This window comes from Balaenoptera acutorostrata, chromosome 9 (genome assembly GCF_949987535.1).
Source record: "Balaenoptera acutorostrata chromosome 9, mBalAcu1.1, whole genome shotgun sequence".
Classification (NCBI taxonomy): domain Eukaryota; kingdom Metazoa; phylum Chordata; class Mammalia; order Artiodactyla; family Balaenopteridae; genus Balaenoptera; species Balaenoptera acutorostrata.
In genome coordinates, this window is record NC_080072.1 from 46,038,334 (window position 1) to 46,061,763 (window position 23,430).

At 50.3% G+C, this 23,430-nt stretch overlaps 1 protein-coding gene across 4 annotated transcripts in view; it reads left to right on the top strand.

The window, feature by feature from the left end:
* GALNT18 (polypeptide N-acetylgalactosaminyltransferase 18) overlaps window positions 1-23,430 on the top strand; it is a 346,389-nt gene that overhangs the window by 318,310 nt on the left and 4,649 nt on the right. For all 4 annotated transcript variants that reach the window (XM_007174925.3, XM_057552862.1, XM_057552863.1 and 1 more), the window contains one exon: window positions 12,928-13,092. In XM_007174925.3, coding sequence (XP_007174987.2) covers window positions 12,928-13,092 — 165 coding nt within the window. The remainder of the gene's footprint in view (window positions 1-12,927; window positions 13,093-23,430) is intronic.

The following is a 23,430-nucleotide window of genomic DNA, read 5'->3' on the forward strand; positions in this document are numbered from 1 at the left end:
CTCTGCCACTTGCTGTCTGTTCATTTACCTCTAATTCTGTTTTCTCACCTAAAAATGGAGATGATAATACACCCACTTATGCCGGGTTATTTTGAGGATTAAATAAGTGTGTTTGTAAAACAGCATCCCTGACACACCTGTGAAATGAGCTACCTGGATCAGTACACTTTTGCCACATAGCAAACTACCCCAAGATTTAGTGGCTTAAGACACATCCATTTATGTAGCTCAAGATTCTGAGGGTCGACCGTTTGGGCTGGACTGTGCTGGCCCTGTCTTCTGCTGGTCTCAGCTGGGCTCAATCAGGCAACTGTGGCCAACTGCTGGTCAGCTAGTTGAGTCAGCTTCTGGAGGTGAGCTGTCAGCTGAAGTGAGGGAGCTTCTGGGCCATGTGTGGGTCATCATCCCAGGCTGCTTCACATGATGGTGGTGACAGGTTTCTAAGAGCAGCAAGAAAGGGCAAGCGCAACCGCATGAGTGTTTTTCAGGTCTCTGCTTGCATCACGTTTGCTATGGAAATGTTGTCAGGAGTCAAAGAAGTTACACGGCCAAACGCAAACTCACCGGGCAGAGAAATAGACTCCATCTTTGAAAGGAGGAGTAACAAAGTCACATTGCAAAGTGGTTCATGTGCAAGTATGGGGAAAATCTGTAACTATTTTTATAATATATCACAATGCCCTATTGTATTCACTTTGTATTATTTCATTAATTCACTCATTCATTTGTTCACTCATTCATGCAAAAACAATTACTGAGTACCTATCTTGTGGGATGGCAAGAAGAGGAATCCCCAAAAGAATGGCCTCAGTTTCCTAGTCATAGTGCAATCCATCTGCATTGCTGTCCGAGGTCTGTGACATCCAGTAAAGACATGAGCTGGACCTTTTTTCCCGGTAAATCAGGTTATACTCTTTCCAGAGAAGAGGGAGATGAAGTGGGGGATGGTGTTAGAGCAGGTGAAATAGAAAGATTTATATTTGCAAATTAAAATGAGATACCAGTATTTCATCCCCAGGAAGTCCATTTTTCTGGGCTAACTTCTCCCTGCTGGATCTTAACTCATACGTTTTTATTACTGTGATCTTTCCTCCATCTTCCAGATCACTGAGGTTGCTGGTGAGTCCAGATCTCTATTGACCGCATGTTAAAAACTCTGTTAAACACACACACACACACACACACACACACACACACACACACACTCCCCTGGGAACATTCTAAGATCTTCTCAATTCAGTGCAGGGTAACAGCTGTGGTATGCCAGCAAGGGACTAAGCCCCTCATTGCTCATGGGGACCAGGTAAGAATTAGACTGTGTCCTGGGGGCAAATATTGAGAATCTTATCCTGGAGAGAGAATCCTATTCTATCCAAAATATTAATCTACCAGGCTACATGGAGGGTGTTGTCCAAGGTACTGGTCCAGAACTAAGCAGAGAGAAGCTTAGAGGACCCTCAGAGTAAGGAATATGAAACAGGCACCAGGGAGGGAGGCTGGATGGATGTCTGAGCTGGAGCTCAATGTCCCTGGAATAGTTTAGTAACGCATTCATTTAATCAACTGATATGTTTTGAGTATATGTTTCATACCAAGCACTGAGTTGGGTAACAGAGACAATAGTTAGCAAGACAAGCACGGTCCCGGCCCTCAGGGATCTTGGAATCTGATGGGGAGAGACTGATGTTACAAGAGCACGACTAACGGCTAACATTAACCAGAACAAAGTCTGTGTAGTCCCCCATCAACCCTATGCTGTGGGTACCATTATTATCTCTTGCTTTTACAGATGAATAAATTGAAAGAATGAATGGCCAAGTAAATTGTCTACAGTCACACAGCTAATGAATGATGAGACTGGGGATGTGAATCCAGACTCAGTCTTCCTTGAATCATTCTTCTTCCCCTGCCCCTCTAGATCAAGTCCTCCTGGTATATATTTTGCAAGCCTCTTTTACTTGTCTTTAAGCGCACGCGCCACGTTTTGTGATTCTATTTGTGTGTGATTGGTGAGGGAGCGTAGCAAAATAGGTGTGTCAGCCAGTTCAGGCTTTGTTATGCTCCAGGAAGAGATGACCTCAAAATCTGAGTGGCTTACAGTAACAAACATTTCTTGGTCACACTACATATCCAAGTCTTTCTTGACCTCATCTTCCTTTCGCAGTGCTTGTCAAAAACAGCCAACAGTAACAAAGGCGTGCTCTACATCGAAAGCACAAGCTCATTTGCCATGTTTTGTCTACCAGCCTATTGCAGGCAACAGCTTTGCCAAATATTTCATCGCTGCATAAAAGAGATCACCGTCTTTCCAGCCTCCAGGGATGGTTCCTCACCACCCACTTTCTGGCCCCAAAGTCAGTGTCTCACATTCTAGGGTTTGGCACACACCCCCTCATCTAGAATCAATTTCTTTATCATTCAGCTTAGGCTGATGATGCCCAAATCTCAGGGGCTTAAACCAAGAACTGCTTATTTCTTGTTCGTGCCACATGGTCATCACAGTTCAGCTGCAGCTCTGTGTCTCTTCACCTTTTCTGGGACCAGAGGAGAAGCTCCCCTCTGGGACGCTACCAGTCCAAAGGCAGAGAGCAAAAAGAGACATGGCAGATGTCACGATTGCTCTTAAAGCTTCTGATTGGAAATGACAACGCGTCTCTCCTACTGACGTTCCATTGGTTAAAGACATGTGTCCAGGTCTGACACTAATGATGCAGGGATGTGTCAGAGCTTGGTCTGGAGGGAAGCACAGGAGCGGCCTCACAGGACAGGGCAGTGAATCAATCTGTTAGAGACGTTAAGGAGCGTGCATTGACTGTCACAGGCAGATGCAGAGTTGGCAGACGTTGTGTTTTGAAAAGAGGAATGTCAGGGCACATTTTCCTAGGTGCACGTGATGCGCTCCATCTTAGCGGTTTGTCAGTGAGTAGATGGAGGTGGTGGTAGATGAGCAGACACAGCTATGAAGAGTTTTGAGCGGCACCTTCCAAACTAGGGGCACACATGGCATCAGCAGGCAAATAGCAGGTGCGTGAGCTTTCCTGAAGATGGAGAATATACAGATGAACAGGAGAACTGTATTTGTACTTGGACAACTAGACTTGATGGGAAGGAGTAACACCCGTCAACAACAACAACTAAAATGAATACAGGTAGTTTAAGCTAAAAACAAAGGGTTGGTGCTATTAGAGCAACCCTGGGGTGATTCATTTATAGACTCGAAGGGAGGGTTGCCTGGGGAAAGGCAGGAACAGGGCAGCTCTCAGCAGTACAAGTTCACAGATCTTCTCTAGACAGTTGCCCTAAATGTGTCTTAGCTATAGTACTGCCTCATCTCTGTGTCTCTCCATTTCATGTTTTAAATTCCTGGGAGGAGGGAGCCTTCTCGGCCTCTTAACAGCCCTATTCTCGCCAATGGGCAGGTGGTAGAGTCACAGAATACAGACTACTGGGGGCCCAGCCCTGACCAGAGCCATTCTCAGAGGAGATGGGTTATTGTCAGACATTGCGGGCTCAGTCCTGCCTCTTCACAGCTGCCAGCCCCAGTCCCTGGCTCTGCCCCTTCCCGCCTTGTTCTGATAGCACACATCCCACGCGCATCCTTCCTCTCCGTGACAACCCAGGTCTGCAGCCTCCGGGGCCTGACCCACCGCACTGGCCATCGCTATTGATGGGGCCTCCTCTGTGCTCCGGCCCTCGGCAGCGTGTTTCTGCCTGGAGTGGCCTTCATCTGCGGCCTCCATCCGTGTCAGAGGGCTCTGCTGGAGAGAGGTCCCCAGGCAGGCATCTGTGTCAGGTGCGGGGTGCAGGTTGAGAGCAGGGGGAATGAGGAAGGAACGGCAGCAGCAGAACCTGGATGGGAGGCTAAGGTCCAGGCCGGGGCGGTTGGCAAGCACCGCTGCCTCAAGACAGACACCAGAGGCTGCAGGAAATGAGGGGCTCAGCCAGCAACCCCAGTCCAGGGCACCTGTTCATTGTCTTATCCTGGACCAATGCTGATCTTACTTCCCCATAACTTGAGCTCCCTCTGCAGCTCTCAACTTCTCCACCTATACCCACATGATTGATAATGTTCAGATACTCAGCCCACTCCCAGGGACTTACTAGGGCTGTGTGAACCTCCAGGCTCACTAGCTTCTCACCCCCTGAAGAAAGCATACTGGCATGCAAATGAGTGAGATATTTCCTTATCTTGTTAAAAAAAAAAAGTCAGACATTCACAAACTTCAGTACTTTATTAATAAAACAAATGACTTGCTTTATTATAAGAAAGAATAAACCTTATACACACATGATATCTACATTCACCCTGTGCCTAAGGACCACTGGGCTATATGACTCCGTGATCCTTTTGCCTCATCCCCTTTGGTAATCTAGAAAGGTCTCCTGTATCTTCTGTATTAGCCAAGACTCTTGGTTGCAAGTCACAGAAACGCAACTCAATCCAACTTAAATGCAAAAGAAATTTTATCATCTCATGTAACTGACAAATTCATGTCTGTTCTGGCTTCAGGCAGGGCTGGATCCAGGGGCTTCAATGACACTTTCGTTACTCTCTCTCTCTCTCTCACACCACCATTTGACTCTAGTTCCTTTTATGTGTAAACTTTGTCTCTCCTGTACTAACAGGGGAAGGGTCTTCTGTGATTTACCTCAGGAAAAAAGGCAGCAGGTAACTCTGGACTTAGAGCCGTCCAGTTTGACCCTACAAACAGGAAATCCAGGGGGGACTTTTATTGGCCCAGGCTGGGTCATATACCTGTCCTGAAACCAACCCTGGGCCAAGGCAATGGGTTACTCTGATTGGCCATCCTGTGGATCAGGCCTACCCATCTGACCAGGGTGAGGCAAGGTGCTGTTATAAGAAAGCAAATAAAACTCTCAGCATCAAGAATCCTGCAGCCGTCTTTTCTAGTTCGTCTCTAGTTTCTCACTGGTTTCCATGCAGAAGCCCAGGGTGACCCCTGTCACCTGGCTCTCTCCTGAAGCCGAGGGGCTCATAAGGATGCACTGGGCCCAGGAGATACCAGCAAACACAGGAAGAGCAAAGAGCGCAAGGTGGGGGATTAGGATTGCTGATGGGGCTGGCTGGGCTGCACACAGCCCCATAGGTAGTGGTACAGAGGTGACACCTGTGCTGCAGGCACAAAGTCCGGAATGAAACAGGAAAACACACAGACAGCTGGGAATCGAAGGCAGACTTTCTGAGCCTGGCAACAGTGCCCACGCTGCTTCCCCCACTGCCTGGTTCAGGTGCACAGTGGGAGGACCTAGCTTAGCCTTTTCTATTCGGTCTTATGTTCAGAGACCACACCTCGGTCCAAAGCTCTACTCTTCTCCCAGCTGCCCTGCAGGCTCACAACAGAACTCTTCCAGACAGGCCTGCCAAGCGGCCTGAGTCACCTCTAATCCCAGCTCACTTCCAAGCCCCGTGAATGTTGAACGTCTCAGAAGACTCTGAGAATCCCTCAGATGTGCTAGCAAGTGGAGGGCCCATTAATCTGAAGTCACAGCTCCCCGCAGCCTGCAGGGTGCTGTCCAGACTCTGCGGCCCCCAAGCTGCTTCCCCAGCCTCACCTCGCCACCCCGCGTCGGCACTCTCTTTTCCCAAATGGCAATGCAGTGCCGAGCCTCTGTGACTTTGCTTATCCTGTTCCCTCTGCCAGAGGTCCCTTGTCCTGGTCAGTTATCTGGACAAACTGCTCTCTTCCTAAGCTGTTCTCAAAACTCGTCACTCACTGACCAGCTGCGGGTAGCGTTCATCACTCCAGCTCTGGCCCCCAGCGCTTTGCTTGCTCCTAGTCTGTGCTAAGCCTGGCCAGGAGGCTGTTCTCTCTGCCCTGTTCAGCATGGCTGTCTCCCCTCCAGGCTGAGAGCTCCCAAGGGAGGCCGTGCCTGGCCCCTCTCTGCTCCCTTGTGCCCGCCCAGGCCCACACCCTAGACGGCACCAAGGAGTGTTTGCTGAATTAAACTGAGTGGCCTGCTGTCTAGGGGCTGAGTGCCAGTTACAAACCTGGGGGTTTTGTGTGCTTAGCCTCACCTGTTGCCCCTCCCCAGGGAAATGGGCTCACAAGGGGAGGGGGTTTCTGAGCTAGGGACCTTGCTTTCCACAGTTACGAATGTTTACAAATGTTTCCATTCCCTATAGGTACCTGGTCCTGTGGTTAGTGAATGTAAGATCATTTTGGAAATGACTCCCCTTCGTTCCTGATTTAGCATCAGTGCCCTGCAGCCCTCAGCACGGTAACCTCTGTGTCGAGGGGTTAATGACCAGTAAGCAAACCCTTAAATCAGCCCGCCCTGTCTGCAGTGGGGCCAGAAGCTCCTACTTGGTAAAGGGGACAAAGACCATTTCTAGCACACATTGCGGACGTCACAGTCACCACGCAAAATTGAAATCTAAGAAAGCAAGGCTCTGCTCCTTCTTCCCCCCGCCCCGCCATGCCCACACCCCGCCTGCTGTTTCCATGAATCCTTACCCACAGGCCTACTGGCCAGGCAGAATCAGGGAGCGGAGCCCAGAGATGAGGGGCATTGAGGCAGGGCAGCTGGACCAGCTGCACCCCATACACACACACTGGGTCTCTTCTCGCCCTCCAGCCCTGTCTGCCTGTTCCTGCCCTGCAGTGCCTGTGGTCAGACTAGAGGCTTGATGAGCATTTTAACCCTCACAACTACATTCTACAGGTCAGGAAACTGAGTGGCTCCCAGCTAGGCAGTGAGGGTGGAGACTTGACTTGGAAGCCCACCAGACCAGACCACCCTTTTCCTAGACCAGCAGTTCTCAAATGTTCACATATATCAGACTTAATTGGAGGACTTGTGAAAACACAGATTCCTGAATCCTACTCTCAGAGTTTCTGTTTCAGCAGGTTTGAGATTGGGCTTCAAAATGTGCTCTTCTAACAAGTTCCCAGATGATGCTGGGACCACACTTTGAAACTGTTGTCCTAAACAGTGGTGCGTCCTAATCTCTCGCCACCCTCCTCAGAGTCTTACAAACAATGCCCTGAAGATAGATCCTGCTTGCCCCCCACAATGAGAAGGAGGCTTGGAATCCAGGTTCTGTCCCTACGTTTCCTCCCTAGGCTGCCAGAGTCCCCTCAATACACCTACTTTTCCACCTTGGCTGCACACTGGAATCACCTGAGCTAAAACCCCAAGCCTAGGCTCTACCCCTAAGACTGTGATTTATAGTTTTTAAAGCTCCCCAGGTGATTCTAATATGCAGCCAAGGTGGCGAGCACTGCCTGAGTTTGATTGCATTTAGGGCTGTGTCCTTTTCACGCCCCTATCCTCCCCCATTTCATTTGCTCACAGGTCTTTCTCCTCTCCCAGTGCACACCCCCTCCTCCAGGAAGCCCACCCTTCAGGCCACAGGTTGGTTCTCCTTTCAGTGATCTTTGCCAACCCCCCCCCATTCTGATACTTTGTAATCACCCCATTACAATTCAACCCCTAGACTGTCACTCCCCTGGTGTGACCCCCCAACCCCACAGAGAGCTGGGCTCTTAATTCTTGGTTGGGCTACAACCACCCTCCAGGGTACAGATCCCCTCTAAGTATCCAAAGAAATGACTGCAAAGACCCCACTTCACCCTGGGTCACTTTTCCCATGAAGGCACCCTGAGAATAGAGTTGTTTTCTCCCTGTTCCTGAACCTCTTGTAAAGAGTGTCCCTCTATGGCTCTCCCCCTTCCACCCCCTCACCACTCTCCAGACTAAGGAAGGTTTGAGCCAAATACCACCACTGCCGCCCCATGTCCTGACAAGAGAGTGTCTCTGTCTCCAAGATACCTCATTTTTCAAGGGCACTTACTCAATAGGCCGGCAGTGTTGCCAAGGAAACGTCGCTTAATGGAAGAAATAAAGCTGCTCAAAATCCACATGCCATTGTTTGGAAAAGAGCCGGTACTTCTGTTGTACCTTGAAAATGTATTATTAAGTAATCTAACCAACCCCATTCAGCTGCACGTTCCTGATTTGCTGGGAGGCCCTCTCCACCCCCCCTCCCCCTGCCCATCCTATGATTCCCTGGGGAGGGCTCCAGAATTTCCATAGCAGCTAAGGTATGGTGAAGTAGGTATGCGAGTCTGGACAGAAGAGGAGATTGAATGGTTGGAACATATGTAAATTGGCCATATTAAAGAATGCAAGGGACTAGGGGCCTGGAGGCAGTTGGAGAAAGGAAGTTAAAGCTACTCACCAAATGTTCACAAATTCCAGTTGGTGGCGTTTAAGCTGATGAAGATTTACTAGGCATTAATGTCCTCCTCCTGAGTGAAGGCCTCATGGTTGACAGCAGTGGTTTTCAAACTTTTTTGTGAATTCTTCATAACATTTTGTTCAAGTCAAATGTTATGTGAAGGCCAAATAAAAGAAAGAAAGCCCAGGTTGGGCTGGGAGAGGGGCCCTGGAACCCCAGCCACCAGGCTGTCCTCCCAGACCTGACTCCCCTCAGGAGCCCATGAGACCCCTTCTTGGAGTCCGCGGGACTCAGGGTGAACAATCTGGTGGAAATGACCCAGCAGTTCCCTTGCTGGTTCCGAGGGATGAGGCCCTTGGGGAGCCTCACTCCTGCGCCTGAGCCGAGGGTTGGGACTCGGGGGAGGTGGTGCCCCAGCTCCAGCCCAGGCTGAGGGGAGGCCCATCTGGGCTGCTCCACCCGGGGAGCGGGATGAAGGCCCTGAACTGCCAAGATCTCAGCCTTCCCTGGAAACTCTCCCTAGTCAGGGAGGGCAGAGAGCAGCCATCTGCCTGTGCACCTGGCAAGGTCTTCAGAACTTTCTTAGCCTCGGTTTCCTCATCCTTACAGCTGAAGGTGACCGCAGGTGTGGAAGGTACCTGGGCATACAGGTGTACAAAACTATGTTGGTTTTCTTCCCACCCTTCTCTTCCTGCGGTGTTTCTCCACCCAGCAGCCGTTTCTGGCAGGGAGGTAATATTTCACACAGTGAGGGCTGGAGCCTGTAGAAGGCTGTACTCAGTCTCTGACAGGGGCAGGTCCCGCCTCCAAGCCTGCCAGGTAGAGGAGGGAGGCTGAGCACACCTGGCAGGGCGCCCACCCGCATCCTAGAGGGTGGGGGCCCTCGCCTGCCTGGGAAATGAGGTAACAGAGCAAGCCGGACCTGCAGCCCTGGGGGTCTTTGCCTGGCCTTCGTTCTGTGGCCCTGAAGGCAGGAGTGTGCACCCGGGGGCGCTCCAGGCCCCCTGGCTGGCTGTCCAGCTCAGCTATTAGTCCTTACTCCTGACCCCAGCCTGAGGGAGAGGAAAATGCCCCTGGCGTGAGACCCGAGATACCCATGTGTTTGTCCTTTTCCCTTGTTGGTGATTTTTCTCTTTCAACCAAAAATGTCTCCAGACATTGCCAGGTATCCTCTGGTTGGCAAAGCCAGCTCCACGCCCCCCATGGTGAACCAAAATTCTAAGTCATTTCTTGTTAAACCTCCAGGTTCCCTGTTGCTCAGAAAACATAGCTGGGCCTGCTGGGCCTGCAGGCACTAAAAGTGGGGTGTCTTGTACTGTTTCCCTCTTTTGTGTTCAGGCCATTTACTGATTCAGTCCACTGCTGGCTGGGCTTCTGAGGTGTCCAGGTAACAACTTAAGAGAATCCTCTTTGCTGAATCTCCCTGTGATCTGACCAGCTTCGTGGTTACCCCACTCAAGATGCGCTCTGTTGTTTGCCTTTTAAATAACAAACAACTGTCTGTCCTTATTATGATTTTCCCAGACTCTGGAGCAATAAACAGCTCTGATGACAGCTGTACCAGATAGTAAGTAAGTGCACATGTTTCTCTCAGAGCATCTCCCCGAAGCATTTCAGAACAGCTAAGTGGATAAAACTGATTTCAGCTATTACCTAGGCGGCCACTTGTGTCTGTGGAGCCCGCCCTGGAGATGAGAGGCAGGCCCTGATGACAGGGATGAAGGAAGTGGTGGCAGTGACTGGCTTCCTGGCTGTCCTTGTCTGGCAGCCCACACTCTGGAGCTTCAGGAGATCCGGGTCCTGGCCTGCCAGGTGCCTAAGAGCTACAACGTCCTGAGGAGAGAGCATGGTGCATTCAACCCAAGGACATATAAACAGCTGTGCATCTTTGCAGAGAGGCTCAGGTGGCAGGCCCATGCTTCTGCACATTGAGGGAAGGCTTTCTGCAGGTGGTGAGTTTTTATATCTATTTTCAAAGTAGCAAGAGTCGGGGTAAGCGAGTGGAGGAAGCAGGGACAGTTCCCATATCAGTGTGATTAAGACCATTATTTCCTGATATATTAGTTTCCCCAACTTGGCTGTTGGATCATCCAGGACAGGGAACCATGGCTTTCTCACCCTCGGGACCCAACAGAGATTACTTGTTGTTGGATGGTTGGATGGATGGATGGATGGATGAGATGCCCACCTGCATCTATTTAATTTCCAAAATCCTACGTGTCATCAAATTCTCCCTCAGTGCCAATAAACGAAGCCACAGCAGGTCATCAGCTTTCCTTGGTGGTGAACTAAAAACCCAGGTCACACAGTGGACAGTCTCAGGATTCTGATGAGAAGCCCACCTCTTACCCAATTTAGGTGATGGATAGGTTCTCCTTGCCTCTGTGTTCTGGTCACATTTCCACATTGAAGCCAGACATTCTACATTTGGCCTCCGCTCAGAACTTTTGTCATTATGATACTTCACCTCTTTTAAGGGAAGAATCAGCCACCTTGGTAGTTTTGATGTCCATTTCCGTGGATTCACCAAACCTGATCACTTGTAAGGTTACCTTGGAGAGCAGATCCTAGCTGCAGTGAGTGTCTTCCATTTGTCTTTCCATCCTTTTTCTTCTACTTTGCAAAACTGACTTTACGGAATGTTTCCATGGGCTCCTGTGTTGTCTGACTTCCATCTGGGTTCTGCCAATGGGCTGACCCAGCAGAAGAATGGAGTGGGGAAGGGAGGGTGATGTTGGGATGTTTATTAGCCACCACTCACCATCACCCCCAAACGTCTCCCTCTCTGAACCCTTCTCAGAAGTCTCTCTACGTAACTTTTCTCATACAGGTTCTGGTACCAGCTCTCTCCTCTCATCCCTTTGGGCCTGGTGGTGGGAACAGCTCCATGTTACTATCCCAAGGAACTATACTATCCCCATGGCTCCCTTACCCTATACCCACACTATTGAGACTGTGCCTTTATTACACACCCTCCTTGGATCCCACTACCTTGAGTGGGCCATTTGCTTCCTGTTGGGGCCTTGAGTGATACACTGGCCTGAAGTCCTTCTTATGTCTGAAGGGTGACCCTGCCTGCCTCTCCACCCCTTCCCTGGACTTCCGAGGGTCAGAGAGACTACGCCCCTGAAGGACCGCCCTTACCCTCCTCGCTGGCACTGCCCTTCTCACTACACAGTCCATTTTATGCCCTGCACCATGCTTTTAAAGTCCTTGTCTACCATCTTCTTTTACTAAAGCAAGAAATACTTCCTTTTACCATTTGAAATTAATCAAAAATATTTACCAGTGAGAATTTTTGTATAGATCAAGATAACAAGAGGGCCTACCCTGAATTCTAATCTAAAGCAGAGAAGTGTGGTATCTTGATTTGCCCATGCAGCCTAATCGTAGGTGGTGCTGTTAATTTCTTTAGTAATAGAGGACAAGAGCTCACAGACCCTGTGACTGCCGACTCAGAGCCCTTGTTGGGAACCACTGCCTGAGGCTGGGGGGAAGTGACTGAAAACTTTGAAGGCCAAGGGTCACATGACTTTCCTCTAGACCAGAGCCAGCCCTGATCTTTGTAAACAAAGTCATTCATTTGTACTGTCTATGGCTGTGTTTGCACTACAACTGCAGAGTTAATTTTCCAGACTGTCTGGCCCTTTGTGCAAAAAAAAGGTTAAAACAGCAGCCTGACTGCTCTCCTTTGAAAGGCCTGGTTGGCCCTTGACTGGCATCTTGGAACTTGGATTGCAGGAAGGTTCCCACCATTCCCACAGATGGTAAGAGTGGCTTACTGTGCCCACACTGATTGTGCAAATAATATGGTTTATGCTGAACACCTGCCTTCCTTCTGGAAGTCTGGGATTTCAGTATATAAAAAGGCTGGGTGCTGAGCCACTAAGAGCTTCCCTGGTAGATAACCCTTCACAAGCATTATCTCAACCCCTTCCTGCTTGTGAAGGGCCATTCTCTGTGACTGCTGGCAGAGGACCCTCGGAAGCTTGTGCCTGGTTTCCTCCAGACTTTGCCCCACGTGCCTTTTCCCTTTGCTGATTTGATTTGTACCCTTGCCTGCAATAAATCATAGCTATGGTGCAACCAAACGCTGAGTCTCCTGAGTCCTAGTGAATCATCGAACCTGGGGGTGGTCTGGGGGACCACCCAACACACTGCAAAACCCCAACGATTTGCCACCTGGCCCTTTAAGAAGAAGTTTGCCAACTCCTGTTCTATACAGTCTTAGGACAGATGGAAATTACCTATTACATATCCACCATGCCAAAAGACTCTGAGCTCCCTAAGGTGTGGCCCGTGTCTTTTGCTCTTTAGCTACCAGCCAAGCACAGCATCTTATACAAAATACTTTTGGAGGGAGGAAGTCAGCAAGCCTGCAAATAATGGATTCAGTCAGTGTTTTTTTAAACTGTGGGTGGTGAAATCAAGTTAAAAGGTTATGGCCAATGTTTTTCAATGAAAGAATAGAATAGAAAATTGAGTACACTGCATATAGTAAGGTTAAGTTTGATTTCTTGAAAATTTTGTTTCAGTTGTACGTGCGGACCAGAAACTGTACCGAATCATAATGTAAAAGGGTCTCTTCTCGTCCGTTGCAGTGAAAAATCATTTGAAGGCCACTGAATTGTGGTCTCTTTGCCAGCTGCCCGGGGAGATGTCCTACAAACCCTCCCCATCTCTCGGGTCGTTAGCGTTTGACCTCGTTCTCCCCTTGTCCCCAGAACGTGTACTACACGAGCAGTCAGCAGATCCAAGTGGGCATCCTGAGCCCCACGGTTGACGACGACGACAACCGGTGCCTGGTGGACGTCAACAGCCGGCCGCGGCTCATCGAATGCAGCTATGCCAAAGCCAAGAGGATGAAGCTCCACTGGCAGTTCTCGCAGGTAGCAGCCCCACCCGGAGGAGCAGCAGCTAGAGAAACGGGGGTAGGGGCGGGGGCAGGGAGGAATGGGAGGGATGGAGGAGGAGAGGGACCAATTCTCGGGGTTTAGTGAGCATCTACTACGTGCCAGGTGTTTGGTATATGTTAGCTCATTGACTCGTTGATACTGGCTCTGAGGGAGGTTATTATTATTGTTGTTGTTGTTGTTGTTTTAGTGGCATTTTATTTAACTTTTATTTAATTTATTTATTTATTTATTTATGGCTGTGTTGGGTCTTCGTTTCTGTGCGAGGGCTTTCTCCAGTTGCGGCAAGCGGGGGCCACTCTTCATCGCGGTGCGCAGGCCTCTCACTATCGCGGCCTCTCTTGTTGCGGAGCACAGGCTCCAGACGTGCAGGCTCAGCAATTGTGGCTCACGGGCCCATTTGCTCCGTGGCATGTGGGATCTTCCCAGAGCAGGGCTTGAACCCGTGTCGCCTGCATTGGCAGGCAGATTCTCAACCACTGCGCCACCAGGGAAGCCCTAACTTTTAGATATAAGGAAACAGCCTCAGAGGTGGGAGTCCCCTGCCTGAAGTCACACAGTGAGGGGCAGGGCTGGGATTTTAAACTCGGATCTCTGACTTTAAACCTCACATTTCTTCTGCACAAGCCCCTTCTCACAAGCGCAGCCCCAGTCTCTCAGGTGTAGACAGTGCTGGGTCGTCTCTGGTCTGTGAGCCGCTCTGCCTTCCTCCTCATTCTGTAGGGAATGAGGTTTTCTCAAAGGGCAGTGTCTGGGAGCCGTTTTGTGAAGGGCAGTCCACACACTGGTGACCATGAAACATTCCTTTATTAAGTTTCCATCAATTCTGAGGACCATATTTATCTTCCTGCTCTGCATTGGCCTAGTTATAAAATGATGCCCCGGGATCAAGACGCCAGCTTGAGATGGCCTGCAATGACCCAGCTTTGAAGAAAACCAGTGCCTTGGCCCAGAGGCCTCCAGCCCCTAAGGAATCTGCTAAATTAGGATCCGTTTCTGCCCACAGATAGGGACGCCCCCCTCCCAGGCAGTGCAGGGAAAGCACTCAGAACAGGAAGTGACGGAGCCCATGGGGTTTTAAGGCATCAGGACTGCTGGGGGCTGCACATGGTGGATGCTCTGGGGAAGTCAGGAACAGACTATCTATATTCATGGGACGAGGAGGCAGAGACCCCGACTCAAGCCTCCCAGCAAGCTGCTTCCGCCCTGAGAGGAGGCTGACAGGCACAGGATGGAGGTGTGCAGTTGGCCTGACCTTGATTCCAATCCTCACGTCCAGTTACTCTCCCCTGTACTGGTGAGCCAGTGAGGGGAGGTCCCGGCTACGTCAAGTTCTACGGGCACGGGGCACCTTTGACCTGTGGTCTGGGGGTGCAGAACCTGAGGGCTGAGAGAGACCCTCGGTTGGGTCCTAAATGGATGGTGAAGGTCAACCCTGAGCAGCAAGTTCAACACACGTCATAGATTTAGGGGCTAGCGGGAAGGCAGGAGCGAGAGCCCAGACTAGGACTTTGGGGCGCCAGGAAAGCAGATGCTGGGAAGCAGCACAGGGAGCCAAAGACAGCACATCTGAGGGTGGGTGGAGGATGCACGTGGCAACTCTGGGTCCAGGCTGGGCCTGCAGAATGCGTGGGCTTCAGTGAAAGAGAGTGGTGCCCGGGGACTCCTGCCCGGCCCCTTCCTGTCCTTATGACCTTTGACACATGTTGTAAACTGTAAAGGTCTGTCCCTTAAGAAGAATTAGCTAAGGTTCCTACATTGCTTACCGTGTGCCACACTTCCTAGGCGCCCGGCATACACCAACTCATTTAATCCTCACGACAACTGTGTGTGATTAGATGTGGACCATTAGCCCGAGTTCATAGATGAGGAAACTGCGGCACGAAGATGTTAAATAACATACCCACTGCTTATTATTATTATTCCTGAACTACTTCAGATTCTCTTTTTTACTTCTAATCGTGGGAGGATGTTGGAAGTGGCCCTGGAAGAAGGTCAGGGTCAAGGCCGAGGCTTAGAATATGGAGCACTTCTTCCTACCACCTCCCTCTCTCCTGGTGGAGCCCAGATGCCCCAGCTGTGACCTGTTCTGACCGTGCCCAGCAGAAGCCTTTGTCACTTTCCCCAGCCAGGCTTCTCGCCCAGAGTGACACAGGACAGGGCTACACTTCCCCTCTGCCCTCCTTTCAATTACGAGGCAGAGGGGGCCCTGGAGGTGTGTGGTCAGGGAGGAAGGCTGGCCATGGGCTGGGTGGTAAAGTGGCTGCTGTCTCCTGGCTCGGATTAGAGGCAAAACAGGCTCGCAGGCTGGAGGCAGCAGAGAGAGAAATGGGTACCTCGGCCCGAGGAGGTAAGTGGGCTGACTTGGCTGGGTGAGACGGGGACCGTACCATCTGGAGGGGCTCACGTCCGGCTGCTCTCTGCTGCCTTCAGCCCTACCTCCTGCTGCCCTGAGTTCGGCTTCCTCCTGGGAGCTGAATGACACCGTGCAGGAAGATGGGGGTGGCAGGTTGGGGCAGGGCTGGTGGCTTTCCAGAACAGAGAGTACGTAACTTGGCCCTTGAAGAAGGCATAGCAGTTTGCTCCATATAGAAGTAGTGAGGGGCATTCCAGGGAGAGGCAACGGCACGGGCACGAGCTGCGGACATCAAACCCAGGCCACGTGCAGGGAGCTGCGGAGGGTCGGGTGTGGCTGGATCCTAGTGGACCCCATGGGCGCAGCCAGAGATGCGCCTGCAGGGGCAGCTGGACCTGGACCTGGTCCTGTGGGAGGTGAGGCTGTGTGCGGGGGACTGGTGCGCTTAGGTCTGGGTTTTGGCAGCCCCCAGTGGCCGGGATTGTGGAGCTGAATGGGGAAGAGAGATCCTAGAAGCGGGGAGGAGCAGGTAGAAGAGTTACGGGGAGGCTCAGTTGCAGTTTGAAAGTTTAGCCGTTCCCTCCTCCTTCTCCTCCACGACGCTGGGGTCTTCAGGACCCTGCCTGGCCTCCAAGATCTCCTCTCAGGGCAGGGTCTGAGGCTGCCCCTCACCAGGGGAAGACAGCTCGGTCTGTCTGTGGGGTCTCAGCCTCTCCGTGCCCAGCTTCATGCAGGCTGCTTTGATATCCCAGCCCCGCATACAGGCATACCCGACTCTTTTCCAGCCCTCGTAGACAGATGGCCTTCCCACACATGCCCAGATGCAGAGGCCTTGGTGCCCCCAACCGGCTCTCATCTCATCTGCCCATTCCCAACTGGGGCAGAGAAAGGAACATTCCTCCAAAATCCAGCTCCTTCCTTCACTCATCTCAGTGCGTGGCCTTGAACAGATTCCTGCTTGAAGGGACACAGCGACCAACCAAGCAGGCCACATTGGCATGTGCAGCCCTGAGGTCTGGGCAGTTTTCAGCTACTTATACGTAAATCTAATTAAAACTCCCAGGGCACTCTGGCAGTCACCTCTCTGATCCTTCTACCAAGGGGAACTGTTTGGAAATAATATTTTTAAATCCCTAATTTGCAAGCCCAGAGCAGCCGCTCTCACTTGATATTTAAAAATTAATGTATGTGAAATTTTTGTTTAATGCAAAATGATCAGTATTTTATCAAGCATCCTGGAATCTGTCCCCAAGCCCTCACTGGTGAGGAGCTACTGTTGATGGGGCCAGAGGAAGCTGGGAGCCTCTTAAATGATTAAAGTCATTGCTTGGGCTAATTTTCTTGCAACAGGTTTAATCTTTGCAAATTACATGGGGATCCTACCAGCTAAAATGTTCTGGCGGAGAAGGTGGGCTGAACGATTTTACTGGTGCATTTCAAATCTCCTTTTCACTTTCACATTTTGCATTATTTACTCTCCTGAGGGCTACATTTAAACTCCAGACATTCAGGCTGAATTAATTTCAAAATAATCTAGTGCGATTCTCCCAGCTTCTCCTACAAAGAAGATAGACATTTGCATATCTTGGTGTTCCATCTCATAGCCTGATTTTCTGTTCAACAAATAAAATGCCTTTCTTCTAACCCCTGCAAGCTCTTCTGAATTTCCCATGCTTCAGGATGAATCAGGACAGCGTCAGATACTGACACTGAGAAACCACATTTGATGAAAACATCTCTCAGCAACACTGATGTACAGGGCTCTGATGAGCAATTTTCCAATGATGAACATTCTTTCCTTCCGTCATTCATCAAGCATTTATTGAGCATGGTGGTTGGGCAGGAGGGGTGCAGATATGAATCAGACACGGCCTCTGCCCTGGAGGAGCTCATGGGTGTATAAACACATAGCAAAACTGGATGACAAGAGCTGAAATGAGGCGGGTACGGTATTCCAGTAGCCCAGGGTGATGGGCTCTGTCTGCACAACTCAGGGATGGCTTCACATTCAAGGCATGTTTGATCTGGATATTGAAAATTGTAGGATAGTTCCCAGGTGTAGAAAGGGAGAACATCCCATGTTAGAGGCTCAGCATGGTCAAAGGCAAGAAAAAGCAGAGCACATTCAGTGTTGGTGTGGATGGAATTTAGAATTTTCAATGGGACGTGAGAGAGATCAGACATAAGCGTCAGTTTGGGGCAGATAATGGTCATTGAAAATCATGCTGAGAAGTTTGGACTTCACCTTAAAAGCAAAGGGAGGGACTAGGGGAGGTTCTTAAACTGTAGATTACCATGATGGGGTCTGAATCCCTCTAGCAGCAGACTGCAAGGTGGATTGGAAGACAGAGAAGAAAGTAGTGGGCTGTCCCATCATCCCTGTGAGAAAAGGGGTAGACTTGGTTGCCATGGAGGCATGGGGCCAGGCAGCTGTTGGGGAGGACTTGGAGACACAGTTCAGTAGTCTATTGGAAGTAGTGATGGATTAAACGGAGGTAGTTGTGAGGGGAGATTATGAATCCAGGGCCACCCCAGGCTCTGGGTTTGAAGAAGTCAGTGGGTACCCATCTCTAAACAGCCAACATTTCCCACATCAACACATGATGAGACTTCATTAACATTAGAAGTGGTAGTTGTGACCCCTCCCGGATTAGAGAATTTCCTAAACTGACTATGTACTGGGATTATAAATTCATATGCGTTAAGTATAAAACTTGAATCTTCCCAGAGTACCCCACCTACTGAGATCTGGGGATTCTGGGATTAGGTGATGCAGTGTTAGTGAAAGAGGCATCTAGTCAGTGACCCCTGGACCAGTAGAAGGAGAGGGAAGCAGCGGATGTCAGGTCACTACCCAGGAGAACTTTGTGGCAGGATACCTGTCATGCGAAGCAACGGACTACCTCTCAGGGGTAATGAGATGCCCACCCTCCTCACCATCCCCCCATCACCATTACTTTGAATGGTTAAGCAAATGCCGAGTCCTCTCTTCAAGACGTTATTGAAGGGATTCATGCCCTAGGAAGGCTGTTACGATGTGTGTTCTTTAAGGTCCAACTTCCTTAAAGTCTATCTATTTGTGTGCATGGTTGAAGCCAGAAAGACCTCAGGAGTGCCTGATCTCTCCCCTCAAATATCTGAAAGGCTTCTCTAGGCAAAAGAGAGCAGGATTGTCCTATGTAGCTCTGAGGGAGGACCAGCTGGAGGGAGGTTCAAGGACAATTTACAGAGCAGCTTTCTCATAGTCAGAGATGCCCGGGCATGAGATTGGCCGTTTAAGGAAGAGGTGGGCTCAGAGGACCACTCAGCAGGCCATCAAACATGCTACAGCTCTAAGTGGAGTTAGACCGGATGGTTTTAAGGGCTTACCAACCCTGAAATTCTGTAATTCTAAGTTCCTGAAGTTAGCATGCCCTGAAAAGGGCTTATTCTACCTAAAAGCTTTAGTAAGCCTGCCTTACTAAAAAGCACCATGATCTTGAAAATGAGCTGCACTCCTGGTATAAGGGTCATCGTTATCCCACTTTATGGAATTGTTTATCTGTTATTTTCTCCATGACTCTTTCTCCCATCAACCAATAGATGGGAGGGCAGGGCTGTCTTACACTTTCAGTGTCTCCAGCACCTAACAGAAAGCCTGAAACAGAAGAGACACCCAGGGTGTGTCAATTAAATTAAGGAGTCCTTTCTAAAAATTCACAAATATTAACACAAATACCCTGTGTGCCAGGTCTCGAGCTAAGTTTGTGGGAGACCCAAAGACGACCAAACCCTACCCTTGATAAATCTTCCTTGCATGCATGCATGCTGATAAAAGACTAATTGTACTAGAGTATTTCAAGGACATTTGAACGTAATAGTCAAAGGGCCTCGCTTAGTTAGAAAATCCCTATAAGAACACTTTTAGGTGGTAGTGCATCCCAGCCGCAATACACAGACATGCATGAAGAGGGGTACTCCAGCTTACTCTTCCTATAGCTTCAGATTTGGGGGAGGAAGGTGGAAATGATTTTTACTAAAACAATTATGCATACTGTATGAAGGGGAGTAGCAATGTCTATGAATATTTGTTAAAACAGGGGGCTTTGATGAAATGTCGAGGTGTTCTGGCCGTATTTCATGCTGCCTCAGACTCTGGCATGTGCTATCACTCCCGTTGGCCACTGGGTTCTTTGGTGGAAACACTGGCAAGGCCCATTCGGGAGTCCAAGGGCACACAGGGCAGCGTTCCCGCTGGTGGGCGGTCCTGCCATCCCACCCCCATGCTTGCCTCATTCTCAGCTCAGCGTTAATGCATTTTCCAAATGGGGAACATCAAGGATAACAGCAGAGATGACCATTAAGGCCAGGAGAGGAGAGATTTTCAAGAGCACGAGGAGACTGCCTGGAAGAGAGCTGAGGGCAGAGCTGAGCCCGCCTGGCCAGGGACCACTGGCTCTTATTTGTGGGATCTAATTTGATAATTTGATGCAAGATGAGTAACCCACTCAAAGAAGAGCTTATTTGCAGAGCGCATTTCCCAGGGAGCACCACTGATTCTGCCAAAGAATTTCCCAGCACACAAGGAGGAGGAGTCCTTGACTTTCTCCTGTTCCAACCCCCAGGCGCTGGCAGGAAGTCCAACTTCGAGAACCTTTTGTGCTGAGAAGGTTGTTATCGGGTGTTTCCTTATGGCTCTGGAATAAAGCAGCTTTTCATTTCCATGTCACATGAAGGGGCAAGTGTGGGACCATCCAGTTTTGAAGGACTGACAAAGCCTTGTTTAGGCCCTGAATATTTTCTTAGTTATTTTTAGTTTACGGCAGTCAGCACTTTAGACCAGGAGCCAGGACCAGGTGTGACAGCTCAGTGCCTCACTATTCAGACCTGGGTGAGATTTTTTAATTTATTTATCAAACATTTATATAGTGCTTACTATGCACCACATACTAACTGTAACTGCTGTATAAATATTACTTAATCCTCATGACCTTGCTGTCAGGTACTTTACCATCCCCATTCTACAGATGAGGAAACTGAGGCACAGAGAGATTATGTAATTTGTCCAAGGTCAAATCAGGCTTCTGCCTCTAGGGCCCACACTTTAAACCACCATGCTGTGGAGCCTTTGTCTTGCCTTTACAAAGCCCATGGATTGCTGCAGTGGGAATTTGGGGCTGCGGTCTCCCTGCCAAACCTCGTAGGTGTGTGTGAACTGGCTGGATTCCTGCTTCCTCAGCAAACTCCCTCCAGCCATCCTGCTGTCTCCATACCCCCCTTCACCTTTCCTTTTGCACTTGACGTTGCCATTACCCCATTTTCAGTCCAACGGCCCTCACAGCAAATCCCAGGCAGACTCTCACTCTGGCACAGGTGCGTCTCCTTTAAGAAAGACAAACACCAAAGCACTTTTTGAATAGACAGAGTATTGAATATTCATAATACAGAAAGACCACTTTCTTCTACAAAAAGACTTAATCTCGGGGTTTCATTAACTAGCACTAACATCCCACCCATGCTTTGAATTATTTGATTACTAATCATTAACTACTTAACCTGGGAACTCCCGAGCCCACTGTGCTTAAAGCCACAGACCCACTGGGCTACTTGCCCGTAGAAAATTAATTAGAACGGAAAGTGGAACAGGAGCTCTGAAACAAGCAGAGTCTTATTCAGTCCACACACAGCCTCCGCGTAAACACCTTGATTGCAAACGTGAGGCCAGCCTGAGCTCAGCCCAGCTGCTCCATATCCTCTACCTCAAGCTGGGGAGTGCACGTGACAAGCCAGGCCTCATCCTTTCCCCAGAGAGGGTGACAGTTTGCTTGTGGTCCCCAAACAGTGATCCCTGGACCAGCACCACCAGCAGCTGAGACACTCGGGAGCTTAAAAAGGCACATTGTGGGCCCCATCGCAGACCCGTAGGGTCAGAAGGTGGGCCCCAGTGATCTGTGGTGTCACAAGCCCTCCAGGGACTGTCTAATCCATTTACCCAACCCACATCCCCGGGAGGAACCGGGAAGGTTGGTCTGGTGCTCGCGGTCCCACCTCTAGCTGCTACAGACACACGTTGGGGAAACAGGAAGAGAGGAGGTGCACGGCTGTGTAATCTGCGGTCGGCTCCTCAGTGCCCCAGCCCAAGGCGCTCATGGACCACGGCTCCACATGCCCCGCCAGGCACATAGTCAGCGCTCCGTGTCTGAGTGCCCCACGGTGCTCCGGTGCCTTTTGCAAATGGGAAGACTGAAGCCCATGGTGGCTCAGCCCCTTAGCAGGGTCACGGCCAGGGGGAGCCGCCAGAGACAAGGCTGGGAGCAGAGTCCCGTGTTCCCTGCTTCCGCTCATCCCACCTCTGATGCCCTTTCTAGTCTCTACTCCAGAGAGGCTCGGGAGGAGAAGGAGCTAGGCTGGGCGCTGGGAACCGAGCTCTAGGAATTATTATTAGCCTTCTTAATTCTATACGTTCAGCTTTCCTTTTTTTTTTTTTTTAATGCTGTTTCCATACTTAACTTGGTTTCCGTTCCAATTAAGCTCTCTGTGTGCTGCGGCATCCCTCCTGCCAGGTTTAATTGCCCTTATTTAAATTCTTTAATTAAAAGTATTGTGTTTCCAGATCCTATAGTTTTAAGTATTACACAAATCATTTAGACGACTGGACTAATAAACCAAGCGACTGTGCCCTCCACCGAGGACAGGGCCAGCCAGGGGCCCTGCACCCAGCCCCCGCCCACTTGTGTGAGGACCAGAGCCTGCTAACAGGTGGCCCTGCTTCCTTCCTTCCTCCCAGGCTCTGCGTTCCACACAGCAGCCAGAGGGACCCGGTTAGCATGTCAGTCCGACCCTGCAGCGGCCCGTTCTGTCACCAGGTGAACAGCCGAAGTCCGTTCGCACAACCTGCCCCTCCCTCACCTCTTGGGCCTCATCTCCCACCCCCGCCCCATGCTGTTCCCTGCGCACACCAGGCCTCTGCTGGTGCAGGAACTTCACTGTGGGGCACAAGACTCCCCCAGATACACCTGGGCTCCTCCTCCTTCATGTCTTTGCCCAGCTCTCACCTTCTCAGGGGGGAATCACCACAACAGCCTCCTGCTCTCAGCACCACCCCCGAACCCTCACAACCTGCTGGTCTTTAGTCCACCCACGCTGCTGGAACAAGAAAGGACCAGAGACTGGGAAGCTTGAACAACAGACATTTATTTCCCACAGTTCTGGAGGCTGGAAAGTACAAGATCATGGTGCCAGCAGATCTGGCGTCTCACACCTTCTCACTGTGTCCTCACAAGGCAGAGGGGAAGAGGTCATCTCTCCTGTGACTCTTCTTGTAAGGGTACTAATTCCATCATGAGGGCTCCACCCCTATGACCTAATTACCTCCCAAAGGCCCCACCTCTCATCACACTGGGGATCAGGGCTTCAACATATGAATTTTAAGCAGACTCATTGTCCACAGCACTGCTCTACATTTTTGTGCACAATCTTAGCACCTCTAACACACGATAGAATTTACCGTTTGCTCCCCCTCCTGGAATATAGTCTCCACAAAGACAAAGATCTTCTCCTATTTAGTCACTGATGTATCTCAGTGGGCGGGAACTGTTCCTGGCATGTGGTAGGCACTCATTAAATATTGGATGGATGGATAGAAGGATAAATCATGTCTTTGCAGAGAGCTCTCAAAAGAACTAGACCAACCTGACTCCCCAGAGCCCCCGAAGCTCTTCAGGTGACCTTCCACCCCAGGCGATGGGACACCAGCAGCTCTCGGTCCAGTCCACTACCTTGAGGCAAGCGTGGGGTGGGATAAATGGAGGTGAGGGTGTGGCCACTCATCCTAGTGAGGAACAACGAAGGGGGCAGACTCCCAGGTTCCCAGCCTGGCTCTACCACTGACTGACCATGTGACCCCACGTCTCTGAGCCTCAGTCTCCAGTTCTACAAAATGGGGATAATTATCACCTCCACCGCTCAGGGTTACTGTG